This window comes from Leucoraja erinacea, chromosome 15 (genome assembly GCF_028641065.1).
Source record: "Leucoraja erinacea ecotype New England chromosome 15, Leri_hhj_1, whole genome shotgun sequence".
NCBI lineage: Eukaryota > Metazoa > Chordata > Chondrichthyes > Rajiformes > Rajidae > Leucoraja > Leucoraja erinaceus.
The window spans coordinates 30,271,579-30,285,682 of NC_073391.1; the positions used below are offsets into that span (position 1 = coordinate 30,271,579).

The 14,104-nt window shown below is 41.5% G+C and overlaps 1 protein-coding gene across 2 annotated transcripts in view; it reads right to left on the minus strand.

Annotated features, from left to right (window-relative positions):
• Positions 1-3,183: 3,183 nt before the first annotated feature.
• slf2 (SMC5-SMC6 complex localization factor 2) overlaps positions 3,184-14,104 on the minus strand; it is an 85,930-nt gene continuing 75,009 nt past the window's right edge. For both annotated transcript variants that reach the window (XM_055647000.1, XM_055646999.1), the window contains exons 15-20: positions 13,098-13,185; positions 10,192-10,311; positions 8,905-8,982; positions 8,682-8,768; positions 6,997-7,065; positions 3,184-5,593 (exon numbers count right to left, since the gene is read on the minus strand). In XM_055647000.1, coding sequence (XP_055502975.1) covers positions 5,456-5,593; positions 6,997-7,065; positions 8,682-8,768; positions 8,905-8,982; positions 10,192-10,311; positions 13,098-13,185 — 580 coding nt within the window. In that variant the 3' untranslated portion in view covers positions 3,184-5,455. The remainder of the gene's footprint in view (positions 5,594-6,996; positions 7,066-8,681; positions 8,769-8,904; positions 8,983-10,191; positions 10,312-13,097; positions 13,186-14,104) is intronic.

The window sequence follows — 14,104 nt, forward strand, 5'->3', positions numbered from 1 at the left end:
CATAGAGGAAGTACAGAGAAGGTTCACCAGACTGATTCCTGGGATGTCAGGACTTTCATATGAAGAAAGACTGGATAGACTTGGCTTGTACTTGCTAGAATTTAGAAGATTGAGGGAGGATCTTATAGAAACTTACAAAATGCTTAAGGGGTTGGACAGGCTAGATGCAGGAAGATTGCTCCCAATGTTGGGGAAGTCCAGGACAAGGGGTCACAGTTTAAGGATGAGGGGGAAAGTTCTTAGGACCGAGATGAAAAAAATATTTTTCACACAAGAGAGTGGTGAATCTCTGGAATTCTCTGCCACAGAAGGTAGTTGAGGCTAGTTCATTGGCTATATTTAAGAGGGAGTTAGATGTGGCCCTTGTGGCTAAAGGGATCAGGGGGTATGGAGAGAAGGCAGGTACAGGATACGGAGTTGGATGATCAGCAATGATCATATTGAATGGCGGTGCAGGCTCGAAGGGCCGAATGGCCTACTCCTGCACCTAATTTCTATGTTTCTATGTTAAACAGTGTTAGTACCTGCCTCAACTAACTCCTCCGGCAGCTCTTTCCATACACCCGTCACCCTTTGTGTGTAAAAAGGTTACCCCTCGGGTTCCTACTAAATCTTTCCCCCTTCACCTTAAACCTATGTTCGCTGGTTCTCGATTCCCCTACCCTGGGTAAAAGACTCTGTGCATAATAATCTATGCCTCTAATGATTTTATACACCTGCAAAATCGTTCCTCAGCCTCCTGCTCTCCAAGGAATAAAGTCCTAACCTGCTCAGCCTCTCCCTCACTAACGTCTTATATCACTGCAGCATGACCACGCCCCCCCCCCCCCCCCCCCCCCACCCCAATTTCTATATTCAGTTCAGACAGTATCAAAAGAATGTGGGCCTGAGCTATAGGGAGAGGTTGAACAAATTAGCTTATCACCCTCTCTGCCACGGACAATGTCACCCCACAACCTTTTCCTGCCTCCACCACAATGCCGAAGCTCTAGGGAGACTGCTCGGGTCATCCTAAACCTAGAGAGTCTTTGGGCAGACTAGGGCTTCATTCAGGGGGCTCAGGGGTGATCTTTATAGAGGTGAATAAGGTCATGGGGAAAAATAGAAACGGTGAACGGACAGTGGCTTTTCCTCAGGGTACGGCGAGTCAAGAAACAAAGCACATATGTTCAAGGTGAGAGAGGCAAGGTTTAATAGAAGCCTGAGGGGCAACTTGTCTGACACAGGTGGCGGCGAGTGTATGCAATGAGCTGCCAGAGGAAGTAGTTGAGGCAGGTACAATAATTACATTTGAAAGACATTGGGACAGGTACACGGACAGGTTTAAGGAAATAGGCCAAATGCAGGCAAGTAGGACCAGTTAAGATGAGGGCAACTAGGTGGGCAAGGACGAGAAGATCTCTGTGAGGAGTTTGTACATTCTCCCCGTGACATGTGTGCTTCTCCTCCTCTGGGTGCTCCAGTTTCTTCCCACATTTCCATGTTGTATGGCTATTTATCAGGAAGGAGTGAACCAGATGGGGAAAACAGATAGCTTGACAGATCCACGATCATGGAATTTTAATATGGTTGAAGGAGAGCTTTCTACCTGGGGGGGAAGAAAGAGCAAAGGGACCGGCCACAAATATAAGAAAGTAATAACTACGAAAGGGAATACTGGAACAGATCTCCTGGAATGGTTTGGTGAAGGTGGGAAGATTTGTTGTATTAGGGCAGCACAGTGGTAGAGTTGCAGCCTCACAGCGCCAGAGATCCAGTTTGATCCTGGCTATGGGAGCTCTCTATAGGGAGTTTGTATGTTCTCCCTGTGATGTGTGCGTTTCCTCCTCCTCCGGGTGCTCCAGTTTCTTCCCACATTCTAAAGAGGATTGTAGGTTAATTGGCTTCAGTTAATTGTCCATAGTGTGTAGGATAGAACTAGTGTCAGTAATCGCTGGTCAGCATGGACTTGGTGGGCCGAAGGGCCTGGTTCCATTCTGTATTTCTAAAGATAAAGGAGATGAGGTAGGTAGCAGTGCCCTTTTCATTCAAATTTTATTTATTTTATTGACACAAACAAAATTCTTAAGGGGCTTGAAAAAGTAGGCATAGAGATGATGTTCCCCTGGCTGGGGCATAAAGAACCAGTGGTCGGTCTCCAAAGTGGTTGGCTATTCAGAAATGGGACGAGAGATTTTGTCACCTAGAGGGTAGTGAAACTTTGCAATTCTTGGGATGTAATGTTAAAATTGTACAAGGCATTGGTGAGGCCAATTCTGGAGTATGGTGTACAATTTTGGTCGCCTAATTATAGGAAGGATGTCAACAAAATAGAGAGTACAGAGGAGATTTACTAGAATGTTGCCTGGGTTTCAGCAACTAAGTTACAGAGAAAGGTTGAACAAGTTAGGGCTTTATTCTTTGGAGCGCAGAAGGTTAAGGGGGGACTTGATAGAGGTTTTTAAAATGATGAGAGGGATAGACAGAGTTGACGTGGATAAGCTTTTCCCACTGAGAGTAGGGAAGATTCAAACAAGGGGACATGACATGAGAATTAAGGGACTGAAGTTTAGGGGTAACATGAGGGGGAACTTCTTTACTCAGAGAGTGGTAGCTGTGTGGAATGAGCTTCCAGTGAAGGTGGTGGAGGCAGGTTCGTTTTTATCATTTAAATATAAATTGGATAGTTATATGGATGGGAAGGGAATGGAGGGTTATGGTCTGAGCGCAGGTATATGGGATTAGGGGAGATTATGTGTTCGGCATGGACTAGAAGGGTCAAGATGGCCTGTTTCCGTGCTGTAATTGTTATATGGTTATATGGTTCTCTGTAGAAGAGGGTTATCGTTGAATGAGAGATCAATTAACTGAGGCAGGGAAGTGACAGAGGTAAAAGATGTGCCATGAACTTACTGAATGGTAGAGGGCAAAATGGTGCCCTTCTGCAATTTGTTAGTATAGAAACAAAGAACTACAGCTGCTGGTCATTACACAAACGTAACTCAGCAGGTCAGGAATCTCTGGAGAACACGGAAAGGTGACGTTTTTGAAGAAGCATCTTGACCCAAAATTTCACTTATCCATGTTCTCCAGAGATGCTGCCCGACCAACTGAGTTACTCTAGTACTTTGTGCCCTCCTGCTATTTCCGATGTTTTGATTAAGACAATCTAGTGAACTGTCACAAAGCAACACAAACACTTGGTAATCATATTGAAATTTTATTTTGTCAAAATAACTCAAATTGTGTGTGTATAAAGGAATTGTTTAAAAAAAATAAAAAATGCAAATGTGTTAAAGCAGAAAAATAATATTAAGTCTTTTATACATTTCTGAAGTGCAGGGTGGCAGAATTATTACAGACGTTTCCTGAGGACACGTTCTTTGACCAAAGATTCAGTTCTGTCCTGAGGTAGATCAACTAACAGTTGAGAGCTTAATCTTGTATTCTTTGGTTAAAGACTCAATGCCAGACCACAAAACCAGTCATTTGTAATACACAGATAGCCTGAAGGCATTTCTGCACATCTCCAAGCTCACTCCTCTCCTTCAGTACACCATACAATTGCAGAATCTATTCCTGAGCAAATGTGCCACATTTTAAACTATTTTATTACTAAGAAAGATTTTAAAACACTTTACTACAGATATATTGAATTTAGAGAAATTATACAGTTAGTTAAACACAAGTCTAAGTCCAATCTCAAGGCATTCAATCTCATAGGGAGATGTTTTGCCAAGTTGCTTTAAGGGGTTGTTGTTAACTAGCATGGCTAGTCTTAACCTACAGAGCCCTGGAATGTCAGTGAGGTAGCTCCAAGTCATAGCTTCGTGCCCAAGAACACAAGAGTAAATCCTAAATATATGATGGCATCTTATATATTTTTTTCTTACAAAAAAAATTAAGATTCCCAAGCCACGCTCCATTTCCGAAGCCCAAGCAGAAAAGGTATTGCTGTTCTCACTCAAGCGGATGCTTCACATCGGCAATTAGTTCGTCCTCTCCAATCTTGAGGTAAAAGAAAATTTGCTTTGGGCAAGAATGCTCCTGGCCAATAAAATGACAAATATTCTCAGTAATATGAAAATTGATTTTGGTAGGCAACATTTCCTATTCATGCACTCTGCTCAGCTAAAGGCAGCATTATGACACTCACTTTTATTTTGTATACATACACACAGTTTGCAAATAAACTGGCCTTGGCTTAGTTGCTGAGACATCCAAAATCGTACTCCTTTTGACTTTACGATGTAAAGTGGGAATTGCAGCAGTTTGCTCCTGTTAGAAGTTCTTGAGATGAAATTCTAGCACCCTGCACTAATTAGATTAGAAATCAAAAGTATAAATACAAGACAGACATGTAGTGAATAATCCAGCACTTTCCACAAACATAACCAAGCATTTAATACTTTCCTTTAACAGTTACAAGTCTTACAAAATTGCCTTAAAAAAAATCGAAAATTCTTTCATTTGCTACCCGAAAAGATGGGGCACAGATATAAATTTACAACGGATACATAAATTACATGCTAGGTAAAGGAGCTGCAAGGCAAAAAACTCAGCTGAGGGGCCAAGTGATAAATAAAAACAACTCAAGCCCCCCAACTCTAGGTTTGCGATACAAGAACCAATAGGTATGTTAATGACAGGTGACTCCCCTTACCAGCCTTTTCTTCTATACAATGTTATAAATTAATGTGTCGACTGGTTGTTTTAGGCAACAAATTCAACTGAGCACAAACTAGCGCCGACAAAAAAAAAAATGACACTGGAGAACGGAGCGGAGGAAACAATAAAAGCCATGACGTGAAAATTCCTAACCATCTTTAAACATTTTAAAGTGTATGCCAGTGCTGCAGGCTACAATGTAAAGACATACCAAGAATGGCGAGAGAGATGTGCGTGCAAACTCAATTAGCACGACAAAGTTAAAGTGGCGAGAGGGAAAATTGTCGCTTCAGTACGGATAAAACGTGCAGCTTGCAAACATTTTACTCAGCAATTTGTGAATTCATTGCATCTTCCACAAGAAGCAGTCCACTGAATTGAAATTTGATTTCCAAATGGCATAAAGCAAAAGAGAAAAGAATTGACATTTTCAAGTAGAATGCTTCAGAAGTTCAATTATAACAATTTCAACGTTCAATAAAAATGACATTACAAAAAGGGTCAAAGTTTTATGTACAGCAATAAAATTGATACTACAAAACACTGCAAACATGGCTGCAATTATATAAATAAACTCGATCTCTAACATTATCACAAAATATTTTTTTATATATCCTTTGATACAGAGCTAAACTATCAAAAACATTAACCTCTATAACAAAATTTACTTGGCACACAACACCACTTGTTGGTTCATGTGCAAAAATAAAGAACAAAAATAAACCCAGAACACAAACTTAAGGTCTAAACATTGTATATAAACAAGTCAGAGGCTTTATAATCGTTATAAAAAGTTATGTTTGTTGTACTAAGGAAAGTCCAAATCTTTATCACAACCAGCAAGTCCTTGAACCTTGTAGTGTTCCGTTTCCTCATCAAGACCGCACGACTGACTCGGGCAATTCAGATCTTCAAACAAAGGTTCCCAATAGTCATGGAGTTTTCCCTGAAGAGAGATCATACAACATGTCAGGAATGGATGGATTTGCAAAATACTTAGTGGAATTCTTTGCCACAAAAGGCTGTGGAGGCCGTCAGTGGATATTTTTAAGGCAGAGATACAGTGCCCTCCATAATGTTTAGGACAAAAACCCATCATTGATTTATTTGCGATTTAGTAAGCTCACCAGTGCTCTCTTTTTTCTTAATGATGTTCCAAACAGTTGATTTTGATAAGCCTAAGGTTTGGCTGATAACTCTAAGTTTCTCAGTCTCATAAATGGCTTATTTGACTTTCATTGGCACAACTTTGGTCCTCATATTGATAAATTTAATATAAGTTACCAAAGGGTGATGGAAAGACTGGAGGAGAAGACTAGTTGCTGAGAGCGCTCTTATACCTGCATTGATGAGGCAATGACACACACCTGAGCAATTACAAACTCCTGTGAAGTCATGTGTCCCAAACATTATGGTGCCCTGAAATAATACGAATAATCACAGCTATAATTTCTACATGGTGAAACCAAAATGTATAAAAATGGCCTTTAATAAAATCTGTTAATATGCACTTTAACCACATGTGATTCTTTTCTATTACATATCTCAAATTGGGGAATAGATGACGGGTCTTTGTCCCAAACATTATGGAGGGCACTGTCGATAGATTCTTGATTAATACAGGTGTCAAAGGTTATGGAGAAAAGGCAGGAGAATGGGGTTAGGAGAGATAGATCAGCCATGATTGAATGGCGGAGTAGGCTTGATTGGCCGAATGTACTAATTCTACTCCTATCACTTATGACAGTAAATAACATAATAACGGACCACTATACAGCAGATTCCAGTAATAGCGGACCGAGGCTCCTGTTACCACCCCTCTCCCCCATCTCCCCCCGCTTCAGTCAGGTTACCCAACAAGCTGGCGTCATGTGATGTGCTTCCCGTTACGGGAGTGGAGAGCAAGCAGCGCAAAGGCGGCGTGAGTACCCGTCCCGTCCCTCTGCAGCTCCTGCACCGTCAATTCCCTCGTTAACCCCCCCCCCCCCCCCCCCCCCCCCCCCATGCTGTGTTTCTTCCCTCTGAGTCTTGGGTTTAACGTTACCCCCCCTCCCCCATTAGTCAATTATGGTAATCAGCAATACCGGACACCAGCAGCCCCCACCCCGTGATCAGTTACTGAGACGCTTTACTGCAACATGTCCACTTTTTCCTCTTTATTAATCGAAACATTTCTCTCATGTTTAGATGCAAGGGGGGAAAAAATACACCTTCTGTGTATTAATCAGCATCTGCAGTTCTTTGTTTTTACAGGGAAAGATCATTCCCTGCTTTGAATTTGGCAAATCTTCAATCCCCACCTAACCACCACAGCATTATTGAAGCATAATTTATCCTGGGTCGTATTACCTGAATTGGCCGTGAACGCTGGAGCATCTCTTGCCATTTTGCATGCGTTCTTGCTTCCAAATCTTTCACCTAGACACAAAAACACTGGTTAGTTTGGGATAGGCTTTTTTTTTTTTAAAGTCTAATGCTACCTATCCCTGCCTTCACAGAAAGGTGGAAGAACTGACATGTGGATTCGAGTTGATGCAGGAAGGAACCTTGCTTTAATAAAACTTTCACTGGATGTTTGAAGCCATGGTCTGGCTGAAGTCTGATAACTCTTAGCCATTCCAACAACATCAGCAGGAGCTGGGATTTTGTTTCCCTGTGAAGGTCACCATCCTTTAAGGCCTTTACAGATCAGGAGGTTTGCAATTTATAAGAATGGCAGTACTTGTGCACTTAATGTGCAAGAATTCAGAATTTGATGCATGCTGATATTGAGGCAACATTTTCTGCACAAAGATGCAAGTTGCAGCACAGGCACAAAGCAGTAGCATCAACGTAGAAAACTACAGCGTGGCCTTATAGAGTAACATGAACAAATTTAGATAGTATTTGCATTAAATCACAGTCATCGAGATAGAACATAGAGAACACTACAGCACAGGAACAGGAACAAGCCCTTCAGCCTACAATGTCTGTGCCAAACACGATGGCAGGTTAAACAAATCTCCTCCGCCTGCCTGTTATCCATGTCTCTCTATTCCCTGCATATGCATGAGCCTATCTAAAAGCCTTAAACAACATTAGTAATGTTTGGGACAAAGACCCATCATTTATTTATTTGCCTCTGTACTCCACAATTTAAGATTTGTAATAGAAATAAATCAAATGTGGTTAAAGTGCACATTGTCAGATTTTAATAAAGGCCATTTTTAAACATTTTGGTTTCATCATGTAGAAATTACAGCCGTGTTTGTACAGTCTCCCCCATTTCAGGGCACCATAATGTTTGGGATATAGCAATGTCATGTAAACGCAAGATCTTACCAAAACTAATGTTAGGCCATGTGAGTTTCTACATGAATGCCTAACATTGTGGATATTAACAGAATCCAAGAAACCTTGAGCAGAATGATTCACAAACTAACTCTACAAACTGTTGCTGCCTTCTGTTTTACTTGAGGCCTCACCACATCGTAAGTTCAGACGGCATAGGAGCAGAATTAGGCAATTTGACCATTCGAGTCTACTCTGCCGTTCAATCATGGTTGATCTACCTTTCCCTCTCAATCCCATTTCTCCATAACCTTTGACACCCTTACTAATCCAGAACGTATCAATCTCCACTTTAAAAATACCCAATGGCTTGGCCTCCACAGCCATCTGTGGCAATGAATTCCACAAATTCATCACCCTCCGATCAAGAAATTCCTCCTTCTCTCCTTTCTAAAGGTGCATCCTTTTATTCTGAGGCTGTGCCCACTGGTCCTAGACTCTCCCACTAGTGGAAACATCCTCTCCACACCCATTCTATCCAGGCCTTACACTATTTTCAATAAAGTCTCCCATCATCTTTCTAATCTCCAGCGTCTTTAATAATGGATTTAATGTTTGAAACACAACATACTTTGTGCTTCAGGTTCAGTGGCATCACATTGAACACAACAAGGATAGATATTAAATAGCAGAAACCAGTGAAAGTTCCATAGTTTCAGCAAACTAAAACTGCAAGGCAGACAGACTGAACAAGTATAGAACACCTTGCTTCGGTAGAGTAGTTTGGGGTCTTCCCTTATGTCACATTTGACGTATTTTTCTATTTCAGCGCAGAGCTGCATGAGATGACCCTGAAATAGAATAAAAATTCACCCATCAACAAGTTCCTACCACAAAAGAACAGTGAAAGTCAACTTTAAAATAGACATACGGCAGAACTACAATTCCTCTCCCTTGAGTGCTCATAGATAGAAGAGAAAGACCTACCCGCTGACTGGCAGGAACACTGTCCGTATGTAGTACTTCATTTGCCAGGACCAGAAGGTTGTAGCACAGATAATAAGCCTAGTGAATAAAATTAATGTGGTTAATAAGCAATTTCAAAAAGATTAGTTCAGCTAATCACAGTTACATCACAGAAGCAGGTTTTTGGGCCCACAAAGTTCACGCCGAGTATTGATCAGCCCATTGACAATAGTTCTCCAGCTATCCACTCCCGACACCTTGGGGGCAATTAGAGGCCAATTAAACCACAAACCAGCACGTCTTGGGATGCGGGAGGAAAATAGAGCACCCGGAGAAAACCCATGGAGACACAGGGAGAACATACAAACTGCACAGAAAACACCTGTAATCAGTATCAAACCCTGGTCCCTGGTGCTGTAAGAGAGCAACTCTACCGCTGTGCCACTGTGCTGCTCTGTGTGCTTTGCCCTCAATTCAGGAGGGGATTACCGCACAGACACAACATTTCCATTTCCACATCCGACAAATGAATGCTAAATTAAGCAATTAAATTCTTTTCCGCATTCTTGAACCAACTGGGAATGGAATTAAGATGAGGAAAACACAGTTTGCACAGGACCTCGTCAGCCAGTTCCAATTCTATCATTCTGGAACAATAAGAAAAGTCAGCACCGCTGCCAATTCATTTGCTATTGTGCTGATTATGAATGGCTACTTTAGTATGGAGATGATGAGGAATTTCTTTAGCCAGAGGTAGGAGAATCTGTGGAATTCATTGCCACAGACTGCTGTGGAGGGCAAGTCATAGGGTCTTTTTAAAGCAGAGATTGATAGGTTCTTTATTAGTAAGGGTGTCAAAGGTCACGGGGAGAAGGCAGGAGAATGGGATTGAGAGGTAAAAATAGATCAGCCATGATCAAATGGCAGAACAGATTTCATGGTCCGAGTGGCCATATTTTGCTCCTATGCCTTATGATCTTGTAAATCTCGTATTTTAAAAACTTTCTTTAAAGTTTAGTTAAGTTTATACCAGCATTTATTTCAAGGGGGCTTGTATACAAAAACAGGGATGTAATGCTGAGACGTTATTAATCACTGGTAAGGCCGCATTTGAACATTGTGAGCAATTTTGGACACCATATCTATGACATGTTCTGTATCTGAAGGTATGTTATACAGAAAAACCACCAGAATTTTTAAAGCAAATAATCTAATAACCATGATTGCAAAGCCTCGTAGACCTGAGCCCCTCAGTGAGGATATAGTCAGCATGGTAACTCAGCATAGGCAAAGAAGACCAAACAATACCTGTTGATCCAGCTCTGTAAGTGCAGCTTCCTGATGCTCATCCTCTTGTCTTTCCTTTTCAATCGTTTTCAACAACGAAGATGGTTTCATCATATACAAGTATCGACACAGATTAGAGATCTGGAGACAGAAAAAGAGATATCGATAAACATAGAAAAGTACACCACATGAACAGGCCCTTCGGCCCACAATATCTGTGCCAAATACGACAAACAAATCTCACCTGCCTGCACATAATCAAGATACAAGATACATTTATTTGTCACATGTACCAATTGGTACAGTGAAATGTGTGGTCGCCATACAGCCATACGAATAATAAAGATCACAGAACACGATAGTTTCTAACACAGACATCCCCACACAGCGGGATCAAAGTTTCCCACTGTGAGGGAAGGCTCCAAAATTCAGTCATCCTCCTCCGTTGTCCTCCCGTGGTCGGGGGGCTCCCGAACCCACTCTGTCGCCGCTACGACCGGCCCGATGTTCAGGCCTGCTCGCCGGGGTGATGGAAGTCCGACATTAGGACTGGAGGACATCCTCTGCGGCTTGGACATCCGAGACGGCCACCTCCTCCCAGAGTCCATGGCTCCCGAAGTCCACAGGCCGCGCCGGGCGGAGATTCAATGCTGACGGCCCTCGGCAAAGGACCCCGGGTCTCCGCGATGTTGAAGACAGCGCCGGCCGAGCTGGAAGCTCTGCAGACCACAGCTCCGATGTAGATGCAGCAGGCCCAACACTCCGGAGCTTCCACGGCGATCCCAGGTAAGGCATCGCACGCGCCGCTGTGAATCCAGCGCTGCGCCGCCGCTGCTGCTGAAGCTCTGGTCCGGTCCCCGGCAGGAAAGGCCGCACCAATCCAGTTGGTAGGCCGCGTGGACGCGACTCGGAGAATAGTCGCGCCCTTGACAGGAAGTGACTGGGAAACAGTTTCCCCCTTACCCTACCCCCATCCCCACATAGAAAAGTTAAAGAAACTAAAGAAACATACTTTTAAAATAACTAAATATTAAAAACAGATAGAAAAACAAACAGACTGTAGGCAGATGCTGCCCCTAGTATACCCATACCCCTCCTTTCCCTGCATATCCATGTTCCCATCTAAAAACCTCTTAAATGCCACTGTCATAACTGCCTCCAACATCACTGGTGAGACAACCTTTCCAAAGAAAGGTAACCAATATTGGAAAGAATGTTTTGCTGGCAACCTTAGTAGTGATATGCAATATTTTTCCACAAGGAGACAGATAATGCAAGATTCAAGAGCAGATGTAATTCACACTACCCCCTTTGCCTTCTCAAAGAAATCATGGTTGATCATTGGCTTCAGTGCCATGGCTTTGGCTCTTCATATCCCTATATATAAAAGGTTATCTTCCTCTTTCTTGAAAATACTTAGTGAATGCACCTTCACATTTTCCTGAGCAGAATTCCAACGATTCACCGTCCACTGAATGAAGAAATGTCTTCTCCTTGCCTTGGATGGGCACCCGTTGATTTGAGACGATGCCCTCTGGACCTAGACTCCCCAGCCAATGCAAACATCCTGTCATGTCCCAAAAGCATTTTCTACTTTTGAACAGAAACTCCAGAGAGCATAGACCTAGTTGACATTACCTCTCACGGGACAAATACTCCCTCGCCAGAATTCAAATTTGTGAACCTTTGCTGCACTGCCTCAAAAACAGGCATATTCTTTCTCAAAGTATGGAGACCAGACATGCACTCAATATTTCAAATATGGTCTCATCAGGGCTTCCTCTAAATGGAGCATGGCATTTCTATTCTTGTACTTTAATCACTTTAAATAAGAACTAATGCACTTTATGCCTTCTTCCTGGACATTAATTTTCGTGAATTAACAAAACAAGGACACCTTGGCATTCGGAACACTGACTTTTATCTCTGATCATTTAAACATGCTCTGCATATTTGTCTGTCAAAGCAGATGGCCATTTACATATTATTCCATATTACTTTCCAGCTGCTACAAAGTCTAGGTAAACAAGAACTATTTTGACCTCATCAAACCTAATAGCTACAATTAAAACAAACTCTAGATTTGTTAAGAATGATTTGCCATGAGAAGTTTATGACAACTGTGCAATCACATTATTGTTTTGTGAGTGTCCCATTATCACCTTCTTTATTAGAGACTCTTATGCTTTTCCTACTGCCAAGTTTGGTTAATTGGTCTGTAATTTATATACTTCTCTTTCCCTCATTTTTTTAAAATCACGGTAGAGTTATATTTTTGTTAGCTTTCAATCTGTGAGAACCATTCCAGAATCTGGAATCTTGAAAAATAATAATGCATTTGTATTCATAAAATTGGTACATAGAGTACATTGATAATTGTTATTGATTTGATGTGATTGATATTAATACTTATTGACAAATTTGTTACATGGAGTAATCATGCTTGTCTTTTACTAGTAGCTTTACCACCTTCTTTTTCAGCTTTTAAATATTTGATACTTGCTTGACTGACCCACGTGTAAACATTTTTCTGACATTTGAAGTATTAATATTCAAATAACATTCCTCATATTTGAAGCATTGCATGCTGTTTAGGTCAACCAATTACAGTAAAGATATGGAGGCTTTAGAGAGGGTGCAGAGATGGTTTACTAGACTGATGCCTGGATTACAGGGTTTTAGCTACAGAGAGAGGTTGGGTCAACTTGGATTGTTTTCTCTGGGAGGTTGGAGATTGAGGGGAGACTTGAGAGACGTATATGAAATTAAGAGGCATAGATAAGGTAGTTAGTCAGACCTTTTTTCCCCAGGGTGGAAAGACAATATACAGGGTGGAAAGACAATATACGGAATACAGTGGTTAATTTCAGATTGGCAAACTACTTTTTACATGTGAACACGCAATTGGCGACTTAATTAATTCATACCTTTATATCTGGATCCTTCGGTATATACATATGACCTTTGTCAAGCAGCTTTGAAATGATCACCAAACTAAGGTGCCTCCTGAGTTGCCTAGAAAATTAATGATCTGTTAATTTATAATCTGCTCCCGTACAATTAGATAACTATTGCCTTGCTAATAAGTAAAAATGTGCATTATCTTAAACAAAAAGCAAGCAGTCGTATCCCATATTCAACGTGGACAGCAAGGACAAGGCGGGTACATACAAGTCAACAAGTTTCACTCGAGTGGGAGGAAAAATTATTGGGATTAAATTCTGAGGGGCAGGATTAATCTGCATTTGGAGAGGCAGAGATTAATTAAGGATAGTGAACATGATTTTATTATGTGGTGATATTATCAGGCTAATTTGATTTAATATTTCAAAGGGATAACTGAGGGTATGGATGCATTCCGTGCAGTCGATGTGGTCCACGTGGCAAACTGGTGTAAAAGGGAACTGGGATGATAGTATCTAGGGCATGTAGGCAAGTTGGATTGAAAACTGGCTTGAAAACTGGCTAAAAAAAGGGATTGGGTTGTAAGCTGCCCATGCTGAATGCGAGGTGCTATTCCACCAATTCCACCCCACTCTGGCAATGGAGGCTGCCCAAGACAGAAGGGTCGCTTTAGTAGATAAAAATGTTGATAAATATGTCTGAAATCTAGAATCTAAAACTAGAATCGTCTCCTATTCCTTTTCTCCAGAGATGCTGCCTGACCCACTTAGTTACTCCAGCATTTTGTGCTTATGTTCTTACTATTACTAAGTTCACAGATGCCATAAAAATTGGTGATCACTGATGGCAAAGAAGATTGGGTTTTGACTGCAGAATGATACTACTGATAAGGTGGTTAGACAGAGTGCGTATGGAACTTCTTAAATGAAAGTGAGTCGATGTATTTTGAGGGGAATATTAAGTCTGGGATGTACATAACAATGACACATTCCCTTCATTAACAGGTCTGGCCAATAAGTGACAACAGTAG